At 38.2% G+C, this 24,643-nt stretch overlaps 1 protein-coding gene across 3 annotated transcripts in view; it reads left to right on the top strand.

Annotated features, from left to right (window-relative positions):
• unc5cb (unc-5 netrin receptor Cb) overlaps positions 1-24,643 on the top strand; it is a 226,927-nt gene that overhangs the window by 186,268 nt on the left and 16,016 nt on the right. For 2 of the 3 annotated variants that reach the window (XM_087790540.1, XM_087790541.1), the window contains exons 8-12: positions 1,010-1,066; positions 8,949-9,140; positions 13,094-13,450; positions 20,405-20,492; positions 20,564-20,735. In XM_087790540.1, coding sequence (XP_087646666.1) covers positions 1,010-1,066; positions 8,949-9,140; positions 13,094-13,450; positions 20,405-20,492; positions 20,564-20,735 — 866 coding nt within the window. The remainder of the gene's footprint in view (positions 1-1,009; positions 1,067-8,948; positions 9,141-13,093; positions 13,451-20,404; positions 20,493-20,563; positions 20,736-24,643) is intronic. The other variant, XM_087790542.1, reaches the window with a different exon arrangement.

The raw sequence follows: 24,643 nt of genomic DNA, 5'->3' as shown, positions 1-24,643 counted from the left end.
CACACACATGGCCACAGACATGTATGGACACACACATCTATGGACACACTTAAACATGTATGGACACACATATATGGACAAACACACACACATGGCCACAGACATGTATGGACACACACATGTAAGGACACAAACATATATGGACACAAAATATATGGACACACACGTATACGGACACACACGTATATGGAAACACACGTATAGGGACACAAACACACAGATGGACAAAAACATGGACACACACACACACATGGACTCACACACATACACACACACACACACGCACACACACACACATGGACTCACACACACACACACACACACATGGACACACACACACACATGGACTCACACACACACACACACACACACACACACACACACATGGACACACACACACACATGGACACACACACATACACACACACACACACACACATGGACACACACACATGGACACACACACACACACATGGACACACACACACACACACACACATGGACACACACACACACACACACACACACACACTCACACACACACACACACACACACATGGACACACACAGAAAGATCTAAAGTAACATCATGAACAAGATGAACGTTGTAATAAAACAGTAGTTCCAGAAACAGCAACAACTCCAGTCACATCCTCAGAACCTTGTGTTGAGATGCAGCTTCGTAACACACTTGAGCTGTAGATGGATCTCAGTCCCTCCTCCCTCCATCCCTCCATCCCTCCATCCCTCCTCCCTCCTCCCTCCCTCGCTCTCACATCTATCTTCACTCTCTCTGGGGTGAAAGGTCACATCCGGAGCGATCATCTCCTCGCACCATCACTCATGACGTCGCTGCTGTTTCATTTGTTGTTTTTTGTGTTTTTTTGTGTTTAAATTTGATTTTTGTCATCCCTCTCTCATCCCTCTCTCTTCCCTCTCTCATCCCTCTCTCATGATCTCACCCTCGCCTCCCTCTATCTCCCCCTCCATTCCTTCCTCTCTTCTCAAGGTTCCTTTTATCAGAAGTCATCTGAAGCTAAAGACATGATTGATTTGGAAAATTCATGTGAGTCATTTTTTTTGTTTTACTTTCTTTTATACCTTTGTGTTTATTGTTTATGTTACTAATACTTATTACTTATTACTAATACTTTGTATTTGTTTATGTGTTGGACAGTTTGAAACTCTAGATATTGAGAAAGAAACTGTTCATGACCAAATATTCTTCTTTATTTCTCTTAATAATGAGTATCAAGTGTGTTTGAACCTTTACTTGTATTTACTCTTGAATAATGAATACACTCTTTATAATAATATTGTGATTATTTGTATATAAAAAGAGATAAACGGTTGGCTAAAAGAAAAAACAATCTTTAACAGCTTCACAATTTTTCCTCTTCTTTAATAACTTTCCTGTAAGTGTGTAGCAGCAGAGTTTGATTTGAGACAGTACTACACTGTAAGTGTGTAGCAGCAGAATTTGATTTGAGACAGTACTACACTGTAAGTGTGTAGCAGCAGAGTTTGATTTGAGACAGTACTACACTGTAAGTGTGTAGCAGCAGAGTTTGATTTGAGACAGTACTACACTGTAAGTGTGTAGCAGCAGAGTTTGATTTGAGACAGTACTACACTGTAAGTGTGTAGCAGCAGAGTTTGATTTGAGACAGTACTACACTGTAAGTGTGTAGCAGCAGAGTTTGATTTGAGACAGTACTACACTGTAAGTGTGTAGCAGCAGAGTTTGATTTGAGACAGTACTACACTGTAAGTGTGTAGCAGCAGAGTTTGATTTGAGACAGTACTACACTGTAAGTGTGTAGCAGCAGAGTTTGATTTGAGACAGTACTACACTGTAAGTGTGTAGCAGCAGAGTTTGATTTGAGACAGTACTACACTGTAAGTGTGTAGCAGCAGAGTTTGATTTGAGACAGTACTACACTGTAAGTGTGTAGCAGCAGAGTTTGATTTGAGACAGTACTACACTGTAAGTGTGTAGCAGCAGAGTTTGATTTGAGACAGTACTACACTGTAAGTGTGTAGCAGCAGAGTTTGATTTGAGACAGTACTACACTGTAAGTGTGTAGCAGCAGAGTTTGATTTGAGACAGTACTACACTGTAAGTGTGTAGCAGCAGAGTTTGATTTGAGACAGTACTACACTGTAAGTGTGTAGCAGCAGAGTTTGATTTGAGACAGTACTACACTGTAAGTGTGTAGCAGCAGAGTTTGATTTGAGACAGTACTACACTGTAAGTGTGTAGCAGCAGAGTTTGATTTGAGACAGTACTACACTGTAAGTGTGTAGCAGCAGAGTTTGATTTGAGACAGTACTACACTGTAAGTGTGTAGCAGCAGAGTTTGATTTGAGACAGTACTAAAGTATTTTCCGCACTATAAGGTGCATCTTCAATGAAAGGCATATTTTAGAAGTGTTTTCAAAAATAGTTTGCACCTGATTATAAGGTGCATAGAATAAAATATACAGTCAAACGTTTGACTGGGGTTGTGTTATCATCCACTAGATAAAGCTGAGCTAAAGGAAACGTCAACAAAACAGTCAGATAAAGTCAAACTTTATTAAGCGTTCTGACAACTCTGTTCACTCCCATGGTAACGATGTTCAAATGATGTTTAAAAGGATTCAAGCAGCAGCGCGTGAGACTGGTGTTGTGAGCAGACAAATGTTGAGCAGCTGTGAAGTTGAGCGCGTGTATGACGGCTAGAGCGCACGTGTATGACATGTTGAACACACGTGTATTACTGGTTGAGCGCAGCAGAGTGATTTTGAGTGTACAACAACCAAGACACACTCGCTCAAAACAATGGCAGTAATCTCACTCCATAGCCGTCCACCATGATTTGACGTGGATCGTTAATCCCACCTCGTGACGACGCAATGACAAAATCCCGCCCCGACGTGTCGGCTCAGTCGGCGCAGAGTCATGAAGGTGTTTGTAAACAAGTCACCCACCAGGTTGATAGATAGAACTTGTGTTCATATATAAGGCGCTCCGGATTATAAGGCGCACGTCGTTTTTTGAGAAATTTAAAGGCTTTTAAGTGCACCTTATAGTGCGGAAAATACGGGACATGTCGAAATTTGAGTGCACTGTCTTGCAGTGTACTGTAAAGCAGTGCACTTAGAGAAGTGCGTGATATGAGACACGGATTCGTTCTAAGTGTTTGAAGAAGGTGCTTCGTGATGATACATTTTGATAAATCCCGGAAGAGAACCAGCTCTTCTCAGTTAAATGTTTCAGTCTAAGTTGCTTCAGTTCGCTCTAAACAAACGTCTCGGCCAAAAAATGAACTTTCCGGAATAAAGAAAGTCAATGAAAAAAGTCTCGGCAGAAGTTCTAACTCTTCACCGACACTTTTCAAACATCCTTCTGACCTCATCTCTCACCATCAGCGCCTTGGCCTTCAGCTCTCAGCCTCGGAGAGTTAGCTGTCTGCCCCCCCGCCCACCTCGCCGCCCCGTCTCCCCTAAATCTCACATCCTCGCCCCGTTCAATAATCCCTCGTTTCCACCGCTTGTCCTTCGTCTCCCTCCGACAATGGGTCGCGTTCAAAGGCTCGCATTAGCCGGAGCGATACATTCTAATGCGCACACTTAGTCTCCTTACCGTCAAAGCGTGGTTTGAAGGGGGTTATGTTTAATAACCGCAGGGGAGTTGGTAGAAGGTGAAAATACAATCCTGAGTTTTCAGACGTTCATCAGCGGCTTCCTGTCTCTTCCTGTCCTCAGCAGAGGAAGGATTACTCACCAGGACCTCCCTGAGGCTTTAGGTACTCACGCACCTCTGGAGTGTGTAGTTACACTTGAGATGAGAGTGTGTGTCCGACATGTACACCTGGACAGGTGAAGTCAGGCCACTGTCCTTCGTAGCACTCGAGTTACTTCACGTCCACTCGTAGAAGCATCAGCGTGGTTTTTACTTCAGTCTCAAGCTTATCTCTAGAACAACCTTCAAGTAGGTTTGTGTGTTTTTTCCTCTTCCTGGAAGTAGTCAGTGAACACACATCATAGTTTCTGTAGAATATTGACATTTTCAGATTGATCGAGTACATGGGCCACATCGTTTTCCCATTTTTCACTCGACCAAACTCCCTCGCAAAACATCATATGTGAGTGAAATGTTCTCTGGAACCCCGACTTTTTTTATCAATTACATATTTATCTATGAGTCTTTCAAATATATTTTAAAACGATCGATTCGCGAATCGTTTTTTTCGGACCTGCCGATTTCCTGGTCGACATTTACCGTCACTTCAGATGCTAATTTTCATGAATTTGATCAATTTAATACAGTTATACCATTATTTTATTTATACAACTTATACTTGTATTTATACATTTAAAAAATGTATGTATTTATATATAAATATTTAATTTTTCATCCAGAAATTGACGCAAAAGTCCCAGGTTTTTAAAATTGACCCACATAGAGACAAATGATTCTTTCAAAGACGATATTTTAGACTCACTTGACTGTATTATAGTCATAATTGGATGTTTTTCAACTCAACACGAAAGAAATAAAAATGGAATATCACTTGTATTTATCTATTAATGATGTTGTGTTTCTTTCTAATTTAAATCATTAAAAAACAAAAAAATAAAATGTATAAATATATGGTATATATACATACTTACAGTACTTAGATTTTTCTCAGTTGAAGGAAACAGTTTCTGGTCAGTTTTCTTCAGTGTCGAACAAGAGACATGTCTTTATCAAATACAACACCCAGGTTTCTCAGGCTCAGTTTGACAGACTGACCTAAGTCACCCAAGTCTGCAGTTGATTCAGAACTCATGCAGCGAGAATTCTGCTCAAGTAGAAGAACTCACATTTCTCCGGTCCTTAAAACTCTTCACTGGCTTCCAGTTTCTTTCAGGATCAACTTTAAAATTATGGTTCTTACTTTCAGATCTATTCATGGTCAGGCTCCTCCTTCCATCAGTGATCTGATCCAGCCTTACACCCCAGCTCGGGCTCTGAGGTCTGTGGATCAGAATCTACTTATGGTTCCACGCACACGGCTCAGGACCAGAGGAGAGAAATCTTTTCAGGCTGTTGCTCCTAAGCTTTGGAACGATCTTCTCTCTCTTTGCTCTTGATGATCTACTGACTCCTTTAAGAAACATCTTAATACGTTTCTATTTGTTCAGGCTTTTCCTTGAATTTCTCGAACTCCTGTGTTGTTCTCAGTATTATCTTGATCTTTAAAGTATGTACTTTTTTGAGTATTGTTTTGATTGTCTAAGCGCTTTGTGACCCTGGTCTCGAAAAGCGCTATATAAATAAATTTTACTTACTTACTTACTTACATAGAAATAACACAGCTATTCAAATATTTGTATTTAATTTTCTTTTTTTTTTAAACTTGTTTATTTATTTATATATTCAGTTTTGTATTTTTACATATGATATTTCATGTATTTATACATTTAGAAATCAATGTATTTATGTACAAATATGTCATTTTTTCGGCCTGAAATTGACGCAAAAGTCCCAGGTTTTTAAAAATTGACCGACATAGAGACAAATGACGATGAGGACATTTTAGACTCACTTGACAGTATTATAGTCATAAATGGATGTTTTTCAACTCAAAACGAAAGAAATAAAAATGGAATATCTCTTGTATTTATCTCTATTAATGATGTTGTGTTTCTTTCTAATTTAAATCATTAAAAAACAAAAAGTTAAAATGTGTATATACACAGAAATAAAACTGCTCTTTAAATCTTTTTTACTTAACTTTCAACATTTTAAAAATGTATTATTTTATTAAGGAATTCAGTTTTATATTTATACATTTAGAAATCAATGTATTTATGTATAATTATGTCATATATCGTCATGATATTACCTCAAAGGTACTTTTTATGAAAGGTTGACGCATAAACAGACAAATGCGACTCGTTGACTCACCAAAGTTTAAAGGTCGATGTTAATGTTGTACATTCTAAGTTTGTACATTCCTGTGACAGTTGAAAGACTCAGATCCAGAGAAGACTTCTGGTCTGGACCAGGAGACGCTCTTGTTCGCACTCGCCTCCTGACATTTCCAGGTTTTCACAGAATACTTTTGGTCCATTTGTCACTCGGGCGACAGTGAAGGACGTTCCTCGGGTTCAAGGGTGAACGTTACCAGCTCTGATGTGTAATGAACGTCCTTCTAATCACCGGCGTCTCCAGCTGGAGAGTGGACGGACAGACTCGGGGGAGGAGGAGGAGGAGAGAGGGGGATGAAAGAGAGAGAAACGACGTCCAGATCTTATCTCCAGTGTCAGAACAAAGTCGAGGCAGAAGCGACTGTGTGTGAATCTGAAGATGAAAAACCTCAGTGTTTTGATGCGGTTCTGTTCGGACTCTGTGTCGTTGTGTTTCGAAATCTCTGATCTTTGCGTCTTCATCTGGTGACGTGTTCGTGAAGTTGATCCTTTGATGGAGGATGATGTTGTTTCTCTGTAACACGAGAGTTAAGTTCACGTCGTTCATCACGGCGAGTATTGAAGTGACTGAAGAGAAGCTTTTACAACATGAGGTCTTCCTCATGAGCTTCTCTGGAGTGACCTGGACTGATGAACCTTCAGGGGTCGACAGTTTGTTTTCATGTCCAAACCAGAAGGATGTGTCTCGCCTGCAGTTCATACTAAACTCTGCAGCCAGAATTCTGAGCCGCTCTAGTAGAAGAACTCACATTTCTCCTTCAAACTCTTCACTGGCTGCTCTAGTAGAAGAACTCACATTTCTCCTTCAAACTCTTCACTGGCTGCTCTAGTAGAAGAACTCACATTTCTCCTTCAAACTCTTCACTGGCTGCTCTAGTAGAAGAACTCACATTTCTCCTTTAAACTCTTCACTGGCTGCCAGTTTCTTTCAGGATCATTTTTAAATTCTGGTTCTTACTTTCAGATCTATTCATGGTCAGACCTTCCATCAGTGATCTGATCCGTACAAAAACGATCATAACAACATATTGAAGTTAAACTGAATTAAAAACGTTTGGTTTCAAGAGTGATTTCCTGGTTTGAGTAGAGAGTAAAAATACATTTTCTTATAAGATATATGTGAATAATGGTGAAGTGCTGACGAAGCTTCATGAAACAGTGTCATGTTTATAATTTAATCTGTTTTATTCTATTTCATGGTCACTTTTCTAGAGGTTAAACGTTACCACTTGAAGTTTTCCTGAGATTTAGTTGAGTTTTCTGACGTTTTCTCAATTTTCTAATGTTTTGCACATATTTATTGTTTTGTAAACAACATAAACAAACTACTTACTTGCTAAAATACTAAATTCCTGACGTGAAAATACGGTTTTAATCCATTTAAATCCTCCTGGGTTTTGTCAAAAGTAGTATTTTTGAGGATCAATTGTTTCTTATGATAGCAATGCTACATATTTAGCATTAAAATTAACTTTATAAACATTAGTATCAAGAGTGATTTCCTGGTTTTAGTAGAGCTCCAGCTGTCAATCATCATGATGGGAGTGAAAACTAGCATCAGGAGTGAACAAATGATTTAGAAAATGAAAAAATTTGAGCAAAAATCCATTTTCTTATAAGATATATGTGAATGATGGTGAAGTGCTGATGAAGCTTCATGAAACAGTGTCATGGTTATCATTTAATCATTGAAGTTAAAACTGTTTTATTCTAATTTGTGGTCATTTTCTAGAGGTTAAACGTTACCACTTGACATTTTCCTGAGATTAAGTTGAGATTTCTGTCATTTTCTCAATTTTCTAATGTTTTGCACATATTTATTGTTTTAGTATTACTAAGTACTAAGTACTACTTACTTGCTGAAATAGCATATTCCCGACGTGAAAATATGGTTTTAATGGATTTTAATCCTCCAGGTTTTGTGTAAAGTAGTATTTTTTGTGGATCAATTGTTCCTCAAGATAGCAATGCTACATATTTAGCATTAAATGAATCTCATAAACATTAGTATCAGGAGTGATTTCCTGGTTTTAGTAGGAGATAAAATTGAGTTTTCTGACGTTTTCTCAATTTTTTAATGTTTTGCATATATTTATTGTTTTGTAAACAACATAAACAAACTACTTACTTGCTGAAATACCAAATTCCTGACATGAAAATACGGTTTTATTCCATTTTAATCCTCCAGTGTTTTTCCAAAGTAGTATTTTTGTGGATCAATTATTTCTCAAGATAGCAATGCTACATATTTAGCATTAAAATTAACTTTATAAACATTAGTATCAAGAGTGATGATGGGAGTGAAAACTAGCATCAGGAGTGAACAAATGATATAGAAAATGAAAAAAATATGAGTAAAAATCCATTTTCTTATAAGATATATGTGAATGATGGTGAAGTGCTGATGAAGCTTCATGAAACAGTGTCATGTTTATCATTTAATCATTGAAGTTAAAACTGTTTTATTCTAATTTGTGGTCATTTTCTAGAGGTTAAACTTTACCAGTTGACATTTTCCTGAGATTAAGTTGAGATTTCTGACGTTTTCTCAATTTTCTAATGTTTTGCACATATTTATTGTTTTAGTATTACAAATTAACTTTATAAACATTAGTATCAAGAGTGATTTCCTGGTTTTAGTAGAGCTCCAGCTGTCAATCATCATGATGGGAGTGAAAACTAGCATCAGGAGTGAACAAAAGATTTAGAAAAAGAAGGTTATGATGAATAAAATACATTTTATCATTAGATTCCTGTGAAATGTCAGTGGTTCATAAACCCCGCCGGACACAGACGTGTCAAGCGTGAGGAATAAAAAACATGGCGGCCGAGATAAGAACATGTTCATTTATTTCGTTAATATCCGCCTCAATCTCCCTGCAGGATATTATTCTGCTGATAATGTTCTCGACGTTTATCGCCGCCGATCTTGACGTATGGTGAGATGTGATCCGACGTTTTCTTCCTCTCGCTGTGCTTTCCAGTGGCTCCCAGCACGGACGACGTGGCGCTGTACGTGGGGATCGTCATCGCGGTGATCATGTGCCTGGTGATCTCGGTGGTGGTGGCGCTGTTCGTCTACAGGAAGAACCACCGCGACTTCGACTCCGACATCATCGACTCCTCGGCTCTCAACGGAGGCTTCCAGCCCGTCAGCATCAAGACGGCGCGCAAAGGTTGGCTTTAATACTTTTAATCCTCAGGATTTCATCGATGGAACCGTGATGGAGGTTCAGGTCTATCGTGACGTCAGAATATTGAAGGAATTTAAAGCGTTAGTTCACTCAAAACTTTTCATTTTCTACTCTCATGTCGACTAATGTTGGATTCTTTTCAGAGTAATCGGTTCCTTTTTTAAAAAAATGTTTATTCATTTTAATGTAGTGACTGGAGCTCAGTTTCCTTCGTCGTCATCTACATCCTAAAATACTCTTAAAAACCTCCAAATACCTCCAAACTTCTCGTCTGTTACTCTTGGATTGAAGCCTCGACATGAGAAGAATTGATCAGAAGAGAATTCAATGGTTTTTAGTATTTTGTTTGGGACAAGAACAAAGAAAATAAGGGCTTTTTTCTAAGAATTGCAATGTTTTTAAAATAATTGAATTCAATCATTTCTATATTAAAAGGTTGACATTTAAAAAAAAATACTTAACCACAAACACATTTGTTTTTTGAGCCTCTGGGTCACCTTGACCCGGGTAAATAGAATCATTTAAGTCATTTCAAAATTCAAGCTTTTTTATTTCAAACATGTAGTTTTATATTGTTATTTAAATCATTAAAAAGTAAGTATTATAAATGAAAGAAAATGCAGTTTGTAGTGTTTTAAATTCAATATAAAAAATGACTACTAATAACGACTAATGAGTACCGAGAGCTAATCAAGCTAAATCTGTTTATTAAAAATGTTTAGATGAAAGTAACTCGGTACTCTGTTGGTTTTGTCTGGTGGGAATTTTTCACCAATATTTTTATATTCAATCAAAAAAATACACATATTGAAATATATATATATATATATTTTTAATCATTTGGATTTAAGTGTGAAGTATTAAAAAAAACACAAAGCAAATTCAACGTTCAAATAGAGAAATGATTAAATATTTGTATTTATTTAATTGAATTAACATGATTTAAAAACTTAAAAACGACAGTTCAATTAAAAAAATTCAACAAATGTTTAATTCAACTCTTCAATATTCCGGTGAAACATAGTTGCTAAACTTCTCTACACAAGGATGACACCGTAGTCGTGGTTTTGAGTTTCAAACCTGCTTGAGGGATGGAAGCCTCGGGCGACGCACCTGTGTTATCTTGGCTCGGGATCGTTTGCTTCTCAACCGCAAACATCCAACTCGCTCGTGTTTGACTTCGGCTGCTTTGGCAACACAAGCGTCTCACGGATGAAAGTCAACGAGGACGACTGACTGTAAACGATAGTTGACGTGAGTCACTGGTGAAGGAACGAAACCCTAGACCTTGAATATTCTCAGGTAAACTGACAGACGTTCACAGGTTTTCTTCTCATTATTTTCTGATTTATATGTTAATTATTGAAGTAAAAAAAGTTTTTTAAATAAATATTTGCTTTCAATTTACTTATTCGTATTCTTTTTTAGTTTAATGTTTAGTTTAAAACTTTAAGTTTCTACAAGTTTCCTGATATTTTGCACTTGTTTATTTTTTTATATTTGATTTTAAGAAAATAAGAGAATTTAATGACAACACAAGTCTTTTTCAAACCGTATTGAAATTTGTTATAATGGAAAATATTTGGTTTACTGTTTTTTAAGATTAGATTGAATTAGATTAGATTAGATTAGATTAGATTAGATAGATTAGATAGACCTGATTAATCCCTCTAGATCTCCTTCGGGGAAAGTAGGTTTCCAGTTCACAGCAGACGATAAAAAGTACAGAAGTTTCATTATAGCCAGAACAAAGTGCAAATAAAAAGAACAAAGTGCAAATAAAAAGAACAATGTGCAAAAAGATAAAACATAGAATAACATCATCACTTCATTCTGCTCCTTTCTGCCTCATAATTTCACCTTTTTAATTTAAATTCTCACGGTTTTTTCACCATTGAACCATTTGAAAAAGTTGAGAGCAGAATAAACTTGGCAGCATCTCTTGAGAGTTCGGGTCGTAACGTCTCCTTTGAAAGCTTAATAACGTATCCTTGGTCTGAAACTCCCACTGGAAGTTTCCCAGGATCTGAACCCATCGTCCAGGTCTTGTCAAAAGTAGTGTTTAGGTTTTTCGAGTGCTCCTTAATATAGTATAATCTTAATTATGAAGCAGGAAGAGTAACTTTAAAATGTGATTAAAGACGAACCGCCACGGGCTCATCAAGAAGAATCCAGGTGTAGAAATCATGTTTAAACGTAAAGATCTGGTTCAATTAAACACGTCTCATGGACTGATGTACAGAAGCGTCGCTGGCCTCCAGGCTGTGAAAATCACCGGACGCTGGATTCCCACTGAGTCGCCCGAGGCGGCTTCATTAACAACCCCACGCTGGCCACGATGTGTCCGATGAAGCTCAGGTTTCAACGTCTCCATCTGTATCGCCTGCATTTTAATGAAGCCGCGGCTCAAATGTTTGCCTTTCAACGGCGTCTGCAGTCAAAGTTCAGATCTGGACGAGACGTCAAAGTCTGCTTTGAACTTCCTTCTCTGGGCTGAGACTGGAGAGAATAGACGAGGCTTGATGAGGAACATGACGGCGTTCAGTACATCATCAGTACATCACCATTTATACTACCGTACTTTTCAGACTATAAGGAGCACTTCAAATCATTTAATATTCTGCAGAAACACAGTGGTACACTGTACTCTAAATGTTTTAGTACAACTTTGGTTAAATACAGAGCTGTACCACGAGTCTCCATAGTATTACTCTGCATGACCATATATTACTCCGCAACACTAAGTAGTATTATTCCATTTATACTCAATATGTGAGTCTGCAAAGTATTGGTATAACTTTAGGAGGCTCTGTAGTATTACTCCACAGGGTTCTGTAGTATTATTCCACAAGGTTCTGCAGTATTATTCCAAGAGATTCTGTAGCATGACTCTGCAAGGCCCCTTAGTATTACTCCTTGCGGCTCAGTAGTATTACTCTGTGAGACTCTATATATTAGTCCGCGAAGTATTAGTATTTCTTCAGGAGGCTCTGTAGTATTACTCCATAAGGCTCTGTACTATTACTCTGCCATGCCCCCTGATACTACTCCACAAGGGCTTTGTAGTATTAATCTGTGAGGCTCCATAGAATAACTCTTTGAGGCTCAGTAGTAATACTCTGTGATACTCAAATAAGTATAAGTAAGTATACCTCCGTGGTATTACTCCGCAACACTGTGAAATTCTGTAGTATTACTCCACATGACTCCGCTGTGTTACTCCGCGAGATACTCTTTATGGTACTCTGCGAAGTATTAGTATTTCTTCAGGAGGCACTGTTGTATTACTTTGTGAGATTCTGTAGTATAACTATGCGAGGCTCCATAGTATTACTCCACAAGGCTTAGTTTTTCTCTGTAAGGCTCCGCAGTATTACCATGTGAGTCTATGTAGTATAACTTGCGAGGCTCTGCAGTATTGACTGACTAGCCAGCCTGGCAGAGTAACATGGAGTAATAATAGTTACAGTGCTTCAAGATAATTATAACCATTATTATAGTTTGTGTATCAGCAGCTGAAACTTTCACATGTTAAGAGACAAACTTACAAACTCAAGACTATTAAGTTTTCTGAAAAATACTTTTACAGAAAGTTTCCTTTGCAAGAGTTGTTTTGTTGCTCTTCTCTTAACATGTCAATAATCCCGAAGTAAAACTTGAGCGACTCGCTCATCGACTCCTCCATCATTAGACGGCAGTTGTCGAGCAGAGGAACGTCTTCCACCCACTCGACTAACATTCATCCTCGTAGAGTCGCCGACGCCATCTGCTCCTCGTGGATCACAGCTGCGCTCCTGACTTCTGCGGGAGTCTCGTGGCTGAAGTGGACTCGCTTGACGAGGAAGAATAACACGGCGCCATCCATCGTTTTTAACACTTTTATCATGAGTCTGTGAGGTCCGTGTGTGACGTCGACTGTTCTTCCTCCCGGCCAGCCGACCTCCTGACCGCGCCCCCCGACCTGACCTCGGCCGCCGCCATGTACCGCGGCCCCGTCTACGCCCTGCACGACGTGGCCGACAAGATCCCCATGACCAACTCGCCGCTGCTGGACCCGCTGCCCAACCTGAAGATCAAGGTGTACAACTCCTCGGGGCTGGTGACGCCGCAGGACGACCTGGGCGGCGAGTTCTCGTCCAAGCTCTCGCCCAAGCTGCAGCACTGCCTGCTGGACAACGGCGAGAACACGCTGGGCAGACGCACCCAGACGCTGATGCGGGCCCGGGACCCGTCCTGCACGGCGCTGGGGTCCTTCAGCTCGCAGGGGGGACACCTGATCGTCCCCAACTCAGGTACTGGAGCCGAGAACTTTTGATTTAACTGGTCGTTATTGAAGCCTCGAGGAAGTTCTCGAGCAGAAGTTTAAACATTCTGGATCAGTAACACCGAGTCAAGGTCATGGGTTGGTTCCTTCAGGGGCCACGTTATCGACTCGTGTAAGGGGCCTTCAAGCTAAAAGAAAGAAATATAAGGAGCTGGTATATGATGGAAAAAAATTGAATGAAAATTACATTTAAAATAAGATCAAGCTGTGATTTGATCGTAGATTATATAATATTTCATTCATTTGATTTAATGATCATTAAGATTTTATAACTCCATGAAAAATCTACTACAAAATAGGAAGTGAAGTAATGACACTGTAAAGAAAATTAAATACGTTTTTTTTTTAATATTAGATTTTAAATCCACTTTATTTTAAAAGTAGTATCTCCAAATAAGTCACAAAGAGCTTTAACCATCAAAAACAATATACAGTTAAAATATATAGTTTAAAAGACAACATAGAGACAAACACAGCAGCAACAAGAAAGTGAAGAAAAAGCACAAATAAAAATGTCTTGAAATGTTTCTTGAAGGAGTCAGTAGATCATCAAACACAGATGTTTCTTGAAGGAGTCAGTAGATCATCAAACACAGATGTTTCTTGAAGGAGTCAGTAGATCATCAAACACAGATGTTTCTTGAAGGAGTCAGTAGATCATCAAACACAGATGTTTCTTGAAGGAGTCAGTAGATCATCAAACACAGATGTTTCTTGAAGGAGTCAGTAGATCATCAAACACAGATTTTTCTTGAAGGAGTCAGTAGATCATCAAACACAGATGTTTCTTGAAGGAGTCAGTAGATCATCAAACACAGATGTTTCTTGAAGGAGTCAGTAGATCATCAAACACACATGTTTCTTGAAGGAGTCAGTAGATCATCAAACACACATGTTTCTTGAAGGAGTCAGTAGATCATCAAACACAGATGTTTCTTGAAGGAGTCAGTAGATCATCAAACACAGATGTTTCTTGAAGGAGTCAGTAGATCATCAAACACAGATGTTTCTTGAAGGAGTCAGTAGATCATCAAACACAGATGTTTCTTGAAGGAGTCAGTAGATCATCAAACACAGATGTTTCTTGAAGGAGTCAGTAGATCATCAAACACAGATGTTTCTTGAAGGAGTCAGTAGATCATCAAACACAGATGTTTCTTGAAGGAGTCAGTAGATCATCAAACACAGATGTTTCTTGAAGGAGTCAGTAGATCATCAAACACAGATGTTTCTTGAAGGAGTCAGTAGATCATCAAACACAGAGATGTTTCTTGAAGGAGTCAGTAGATCATCAAACACAGATGTTTCTTGAAGGAGTCAGTAGATCATCAAACACACATGTTTCTTGAAGGAGTCAGTAGATCATCAAACACAGATGTTTCTTGAAGGAGTCAGTAGATCATCAAACACAGATGTTTCTTGAAGGAGTCAGTAGATCATCAAACACAGATGTTTCTTGAAGGAGTCAGTAGATCATCAAACACAGATGTTTCTTGAAGGAGTCAGTAGATCATCAAACACAGATGTTCTTGAAGGAGTCAGTAGATCATCAAACACAGATGTTTCTTGAAGGAGTCAGTAGATCATCAAACACATATGTTTCTTGAAGGAGTCAGTAGATCATCAAACACAGACCTCAGAGCCCGAGCTGGGGTGTAAGTCTGGATCAGATCACTGATGGAAGGTCTGACCATGAATAGATCTGAAAGTAAGAACCAGAATTTTAAAATGATCCTGAAAGAAACTGGCAGCCAGTGAAGAGTTTGAAGGAGAAATGTAAGTTCTTCTACTAGAGCATTAAAGAGTCAGATCATTAAAACTAGGAAGTTTAAAATGTGATCAATCAATATGTACGATGCTATAGTTGCTATGGTTGTCATGGAGATTAATTAATTAATGCTATAAATTAATATAAAAAAAACATCTTTTTTTTTTCGATCTTCCAAAAATCAAGAGTTTGACCCACGAGTGAGGAAGTAGTTCCGCTGACTCTTGAACTTAATTTAGAAAGTAAAGAGTCTGATTATAAAGTTGTTCTCGCGGCTCTTTCGTCGGCAGGTTTTCGTTGAAGGTGTTTTCGCCGCAACAAGCGAGTGTTGCTCTCGTGACGTTCATCATCTCAGCATCTCTTCACACGAGTGTCGAGCAAAGTGTCTCTTGTGTTGTGAGTCGAGTGTTTTTGCACCTTTGCTGCTTCGAAAGAAAAAACCTTCCTGACACGGAAGATCATTTACACTCGTTCAAACTGAAGAGGCTTCACTTCTTTTACTCCCCGTGACTCACCGCGACTCCATGAAGCAACAAACAAATGATTGTAAAAAGACTTTTCTATGTTGACTCTAAAGTCTGTTAGTGTTCCACTGACACCTCTTTTTATTTCATTAGTATTATTTTATTTTAATTAGCAACCCTAAAACAATACACCTCGTTTTATTTTGTAGTAAATACATTCATTTTGAGTGAATATAAGTGTAAAAAAGACTAATTGTTTATTTTGTGTGAGTTGAGGTGTATTAGAAATCCTTCAAAATAAAGGTCCTGAGTCCGAAAATATAATCTTGACCAGTCAAAATATAAATGTAAAATCTATTCCTCGTCACATCATCGATGTTTCCTGAAGGTTTTATTTAAGAGCTTTTATATTTGTTTTTCTAACAGAATTAAACCACAAACAGCTGAAAGATTAAACAATGGTTAAGGTTATCAAGACCTGAATAAAAATGACAAAAAAAAAAAAACATCGTCCACTTAGTTTGTAGTTTTTCTTATCTGGACCTTTAGTAGCATGTTTGACTAAAAACCTTAAATTGAAAACGTGATTATAATGTCAATTTTCAGAGCTACGGTGTATTTTTATGCTTCTTTTATTAATTAGTAAGTAGACTTTGACTGGAAGTCGTATATCAGTGTCATCACAGTATTGAATGGACGAGAAAAAAGGAAACTTTTGGACTGAAATGTATTGATTTTTACTTGTTTATTATTAATTTATTTGTACATCAATGACACAGTATTAGGGCGACTCAAATAAAACAACACATTATTACGAGATTAAAGTCGTACAAAATACTTTATCACGAGATTAAAGTCAAAGGAAAATCTTTAAAGTCGTACAAAATTAATAATTTTTTTAAGGATATTACCGTCGTTTATCTCGTAATAAAGTAATTAAATTAATCTCGCAGTAATACTTTTTGTTTTTTGAGTGGCTCTAATACTTATCTTAAAATGTTTAACTACTTTTAATTCAAAATAAAAAATATTGCTATAATAGTGACTTGATGGAACTTTGGGCCAATCATGTGACGCACAGACGATCATGTGACGCACAGATGATCATGTGACGCACAGACGATCATGTGACGCACAGACGATCATGTGACGCACAGACGATCATGTGACGCACAGACGATCATGTGACGCACAGACGATCATGTGACGCACAGACGATCATGTGACTCACAGACGATCATGTGACGCACAGACGATCATGTGACTCACAGACGATCATGTGACTCACAGACGATCATGTGACGCACAGACGATCATGTGACTCACAGACGATCATGTGACGCACAGACGATCATGTGACGCACAGACGATCATGTGACGCACAGACGATCATGTGACGCACAGACGATCATGTGACGCACAGACGATCATGTGACGCACAGACGATCATGTGACTCACAGACGATCATGTGACGCACAGACGATCATGTGACGCACAGACGATCATGTGACGCACAGACGATCATGTGACGCACAGACGATCATGTGACTCACAGACGATCATGTGACTCACAGACGATCATGTGACTCACAGACGATCATGTGACTCACAGACGATCATGTGACGCACAGACGATCATGTGACGCACAGATCATGTGACGCACAGACGATCATGTGACTCACAGACGATCATGTGACTCACAGACGATCATGTGACTCACAGACGATCATGTGACTCACAGACGATCATGTGACTCACAGACGATCATGTGACTCACAGACGATCATGTGACGCACAGACGATCATGTGACGCACAGATCATGTGACTCACAGACGATCATGTGACTCACAGACGATCATGTGACTCACAGACGATCATGTGACGCACAGACGATCATGTGACGCACAGATCATGTGACTCACAGACGATCATGTGACTCACAGACGATCATGTGACGCACAGACGATCATGTGACGCACAGATCATGTGACTCACAGACGATCATGTGACGCACAGACGATCATGTGACGCACAGACGATCATGTGACTCACAGACGATCATGTGACTCACAGACGATCATGTGACTCACAGACGATCATGTGACTCACAGACGATCATGTGACTCACAGACGATCATGTGACTCACAGACGATCATGTGACGCACAGACGATCATGTGACGCACAGATCATGTGACTCACAGACGATCATGTGACTCACAGACGATCATGTGACGCACAGACGATCATGTGACGCACAGATCATGTGACTCACAGACGATCATGTGACGCACAGACGATCATGTGACGCACAGACGATCATGTGACTCACAGACGATCATGTGACTCACAGACGATCATGTGACTCACAGACGATCATGTGACTCACAGACGATCATGTGACTCACAGACGATCATGTGACGCACAGACGATCATGTGACGCACAGATCATGTGACGCACAGACGATCATGTGACGCACAGACGATCATGTGACGCACAGACGATCATGTGATGAGCGAGTAACTCGGTGCCTGATTGGATTGGTCTGGTAATAAAGAAGTCTATAATAATGAAAAATACTTTTATTGCAGATAAAGTATCAAACTATATTTGTAAAATAAAATAAAAAAAAGGTATTTAAAATATTCATTTATTTTAATTAAATTACAAAAAAAAACACCTTTTAATATAGAAATAATAAAGTAAAAAAAATTAAAAAGACGTGTAGTTTGACACACAACGTTGAAACCACAAATGGACGCACATGTGGATGGCGGTGTGTGTGTGTGTGTGTTGTGTTGTGTTTCGCGAAGTCTTCTCTCGTGTCGACGGACGCACACGAACCAGGCGCGACATTAAAGGAAACACAAACAAGTTTAGCATCTTTTTTTTTTTTAAACCAGTCTTCGGCTGCTCGACCTCCTCGTGTCGCTCCCACTGTAGCCAAGGTAGCTCGGAAGATTTGATCCGAGCTACCTGAGCCGGAGCGAGTGAGTGTTGTGTGAGTGTTGTGTGAGTGTTGTGTGAGTGTTGTGTGAGTGTTGTGTGAGTGTTGTGTTACTCTGTGAACGGCAGCACAAGGACACCAGGAGTCAATATGTGACAGACCTCCTGCTGTGACGAGTGTTTGTGTGTCTGCACTTCATATCAGATCGATCTGGGAAAATGTAAATCCTGTCGACTGTAGTAACGACTGGAGAGAAATCATCGATTCTCTGGAGTCAAAGTCACATCATCGTGACTTTGAGACAAGATCTGGCTTCAGATTTCTACTCTACAGATTATTGACTGAAGTAAGATTTGATAAGATTGAAGGTATAAATATTCTGTGACAGTAATGATACTGTTTCATGACTACACATATGTACTTGTTGCTACACTATCACAACACCAGAGTCAAGTACTGGACAATACTACACATATATACTTGTTACTACACTATCACAACACCAGAGTCAAGTACTGGACAATACTACACATATATACTTGTTACTACACTATCACAACACCAGAGTCAAGTACTGGACAATACTACACATACTATATACTTGTTACTACACTATCACAACACCAGAGTCAAGTACTGGACAATACTACACATATATACTTGTTACTACATTATCACAACACCAGAATCAAGTACTGGACAATACTACACATATATACTTGTTACTACACTATCACAACACCAGAGTCAAGTACTGGACAATACTACACATATTTACTCGTTACTACCCTATCACAACACCAGAGTCAAGTACTGGACAATACTACACATATATACTTGTTACTACACTATCACAACACCAGAGTCAAGTACTGGACAATACTACACATATATACTTGTTACTACACTATCACAACACCAGAGTCAAGTACTGGACAATACTACACATATATACTTGTTACTACACTATCACAACACCAGAGTCAGGTACTGGACAATACTACACATATATACTTGTTACTACACTATCACAACACCAGAGTCAAGTACTGGACAATACTACACATATATACTTGTTACTACACTATCACAACACCAGAGTCAAGTACTGGACAATACTACACATATATACTTGTTACTACACTATCACAACACCAGAGTCAGGTACTGGACAATACTACACATATATACTTGTTACTACACTATCACAACACCAGAGTCAAGTACTGGACAATACTACACATATATACTTGTTACTACACTATCACAACACTAGAGTCAAGTACTGGACAATACTACACATATATACTTGTTACTACACTATCACAACACCAGAGTCAAGTACTGGACAATACTACACATATATACTTGTTACTACACTATCACAACACCAGAGTCACGTACTGGACAATACTACACATATATACTTGTTACTACAGTATCACCATATATCGTATCTTTGACCCTGTATCATGATCACCATTGCTAAACCTTCTTTAATTTAAAGTCTTATCTCGATGCTGTAAAACTTCGGTGTCAGACGTTCATGTCCACTTACGTCCACAGAACCAGGACTGGACTCGGGGACACTTTGTCTCCAGGATAAGTGTTTCTGCTCGCGCGGCACCATTAGACTCCCGGCAGTCACACCAATTACACTCCAGACTGGCAGCGACGAGTGCAGCGACTCCTCGCTCTGCCAGTCCACCTGACATGTGACACGTCTGATGTGTTCTCAGGGGTGAGTCTGCTGATCCCGGCCGGGGCCGTTCCTCAGGGCCGAGTGTACGAGATGTTCGTGACGGTGCAGAGGAAGGACAACTTGAGGTAACCGTCGTCCCCCCAGAGTCCTGTTTGTCGGCGCTGACCACATGTTTCTGTGTGGCCCCCCCCTGTAGGCCCCTGGTGGACGATGGCCAGACCGTGCTGAGCCCCGTGGTGAGCTGCGGGCCCCCCGGGGCCCTCTTGACTCGGCCCCTCATCATCACCATGCACCACTGCGCCGTGTGCGACGGGCAGCAGGACTGGCTGATCCAGCTGCAGAGCCAGTCGCCGCAGAACAAGTGGGAGGTGAGTGACGAAAACACAGTGTAACGACACAATCTGAGTATTTTTTGATATGATGTCATGGTGGAGTCAGAGGACGAGATGCTGCTGAAATCAGCAGGTTTATCAGCATCATCGGAATAATAGATGTAACGTCATATTTCTTTTATGGTTTATGTTTTTAAAAATGGTCACAGCGTTTGCGCATTACTGTGTTGCAATGAAACCACCGGCCTCTAGATGGCAGCAGTCGTTACGTGGCTCCGCAGCTGAAGGAACAATTAAATCCCAGCGACTCCAGCAGAAAAAGTTTGATCTTTTCTAAATGTTTTGGGCTTTATTTACACATAGAGTTTGATATTGCAATTCAATTAATTCAAATATATATTTCTTAATTCAATGTTTTTAAATGTGTAGTCTTTTAAATTCAATAAAAAACTGTACAGAATATCATCATCATCTTCATCATCTCAATCTATATCACATAAATACATGTGATGTATACAATATACAATATCAATATATAACAATATAGATATATTAATACAACATAATACAATATCAATGTATTATTACAACATAATACAATATCAATCTATTACTACAACATAATACAATATCAATGTATTTATACAAGATAATACAATAGTAAATATATTACTACAACATAATACAATATAAATGTATTACTACAACATAATACAACATCAATGTATTATTACAACATAATACAACATCAATGTATTTATACAACATAATACAATATCAATGTATTATTACAAACATAATACAATATCAATGTATTTATACAAGATAATACAATATCAATATATTACTACAACATAATACAATATAAATGTATTACTACAACATAATACAACATCAATGTATTATTACAACATAATACAACATCAATGTATTTATACAACATAATACAATATCAATGTATTATTACAACATAATACAATATAAATGTATTACTACAACATAATACAACATCAATGTATTATTACAACATAATACAACATCAATGTATTTATACAACATAATACAATATCAATGTATTATTACAACATAATACAATATCAATGTATTTGTATAACATAATACAACATAATACAATATCAATGTCTTATTACAACATAATACAATATCAATGTATTATTACAACATAATACAACATCAATGTATTTATACAACATAATACAATATAAATGTATTATTACAACATAATACAATATCAATGTATTTGTATAACATAATACAACATAATACAATATCAATGTCTTATTACAACATAATACAATATCAATGTATTATTACAACATTATACAATATCAATGTATTATTACAACCTAATACAATATCAATGTATTACTACAACATAATACAACATCAACGTATTATTACAACATAATACACTATCAATGTATTACTACAACATAATACAATATCAATGTAATATTACAATATAATACAATATCAATGTATTACTACAACATAATACAACATCAACGTATTATTAAAACATAATACACTATCAATGTATTACTACAACATAATACAACATCAATGTATTATTACAACATAATACACTATCAATGTATTACTACAACATAATACAATATCAATGTATTACTACAACATAATACAACATCAATGTATTATTACAACATAATACAACATCAATGTATTATTACAACATAATACACTATCAATGTATTACTACAACATAATACAATATCAATGTATTACTACAACATAATACAACATCAATGTAATATTACAACATAATACTATATCAATGGTATATTGTGCTCCATGAGCAGATTTAAATCAGTGTATTAAAAGAAAAGTATGTTAAGACTGAAGTAGTTCCTGGAGAAATACTCCCTGACACTCTCTTAGCAGCAGCTTAGATCCGACACATAAGTCTCTTGTCAGCTCATTATGGGATGTTGGCAGGACTTGCATCCACGAGTGTGTGAGCGACTCTGCTCCGGCCACACACTCCTGACACTGATGGATCGCTGCTCCCATGATGCTCAGGGGTTTTAAGGAAGAGCGACTGTCGACCCGTCAGTGATGCAGATGTTTCCAGGTGTTGATGATGATGATGATGATGGTGATGATGATGATGATAGTGATGATGATAGTGATGATGGTGATGATGATGATGATGATGATGATAGTGATGATGGTGATGATAGTGATGATGATGATGATGGTGGTGATGATGATGATGATGATGAAGATAGTGATGATGGTGATGATGATGATGATAGTGATGATGGTGATGATGATGATGATAGTGATGATGGTGATGATGATGATGATAGTGATGATGATGATGATAGTGATGATGATGATGATGGTGGTGATGATGGTGATGATGATGATGATGATGAAGATAGTGATGATGGTGATGATGATGATGATAGTGATGATGGTGATGATGATGATGATAGTGATGATGGTGATGATGATGATGATAGTGATGATGATGATGATGATGGTGATTATGATGATGATGATGATGATGATGATGATGATAGTGATGATGATAGTGATGATGGTGATGATGATGATGATGAAGATGATGGTGATGATGATGATGATAGTGATGATGGTGATGATGATGATGATAGTGATGATGGTGATGATGATGATGATAGTGATGATGATGATGATGATGATGGTGATTATGATGATGGTAGTGATGATGGTGATGATGATGATGATGATGATGATGATGATGATGATGATGATAGTGATGATGATGATGATGATGATGATGATGATGATGATAGTGATGATGGTGATGATGATGATGATGATGATGATGATGATGATGATAGTGATGATGGTGATGATGATGATGAAGATGATGAAGATGATGGTGATGATGATGATGATGATGATGATGATGATGATGATGATGATGATGATGATGATAGTGATGATGATGATAGGGATGATGATGATGATGATGATGATAGTGATGATAGTGATGATGATGATGATGGTGATGATGATGATGATGGTAGTGATGATGATAGTGATGATGATGATGATGATGATGATGATGATGATGATGATGATGATGATGATAGTGATGATGGTGATGATGATGATGAAGATGATGATGATGATGATGATGATGATAGTGATGATGGTGACACCTTCATGATGAAGATGAAGATGATGATGATAGTGACACCTTCACATCTTCCTCTCACTGAGGGTCACCACTCCTGGAATATTGCTTTATGTCTCTGACACATATTGATCACCGTCCTTGAAACATGGAGGCAGTTATTACCAGATATATGATGAAGATGATGATGAGGAGGAGGATGAAGATGTTGATGGTGATGAGGAAGATGATGATGAAGATAAAGATAAGGATGAAAATGATGAAGATGATGATGATGATGGGGATGAAGATAATGATGAGGATGAAGATGATGATGATGATGATGGTGATGATGATGATGAAGATGAGGATGAAGATAATGATGAGGATGATGATGATGAAGATGATGAGGATGATGAAGATGAGGATGTAGATAATGATGATGATGATGAAGATGAGGATGATGAAGATGATGAGGATGATGAAGATAATGATGAGGATGAAGATAACGATGATGAGGAGGAGGAGGATGAAGATAAAGGTGAGGATGAAGATAATGATGATGAGGAGGAGGAGGATGAAGATAAAGGTGAGGATGAAGATGATTTGCTGAAAATCCATAACACATGCACACACACACACCTACACACGTACACACACACACTCAAACACAAAGATAGACAAACACACACACACTCACAAAAAACACAAACAAACACACACTCCCAAACAAACACATACACACACACAAACAAACACTCTCACTCACACACACACTCACACACACACACTCCCA

Source organism: Callionymus lyra, chromosome 5 (assembly GCF_982586985.1).
Source record: "Callionymus lyra chromosome 5, fCalLyr1.hap1.1, whole genome shotgun sequence".
Lineage (NCBI taxonomy): Eukaryota > Metazoa > Chordata > Actinopteri > Syngnathiformes > Callionymidae > Callionymus > Callionymus lyra.
The sequence above is the reverse complement of the archived record's forward strand: the minus strand, read 5'-3'. Positions and strand labels throughout refer to the sequence as shown.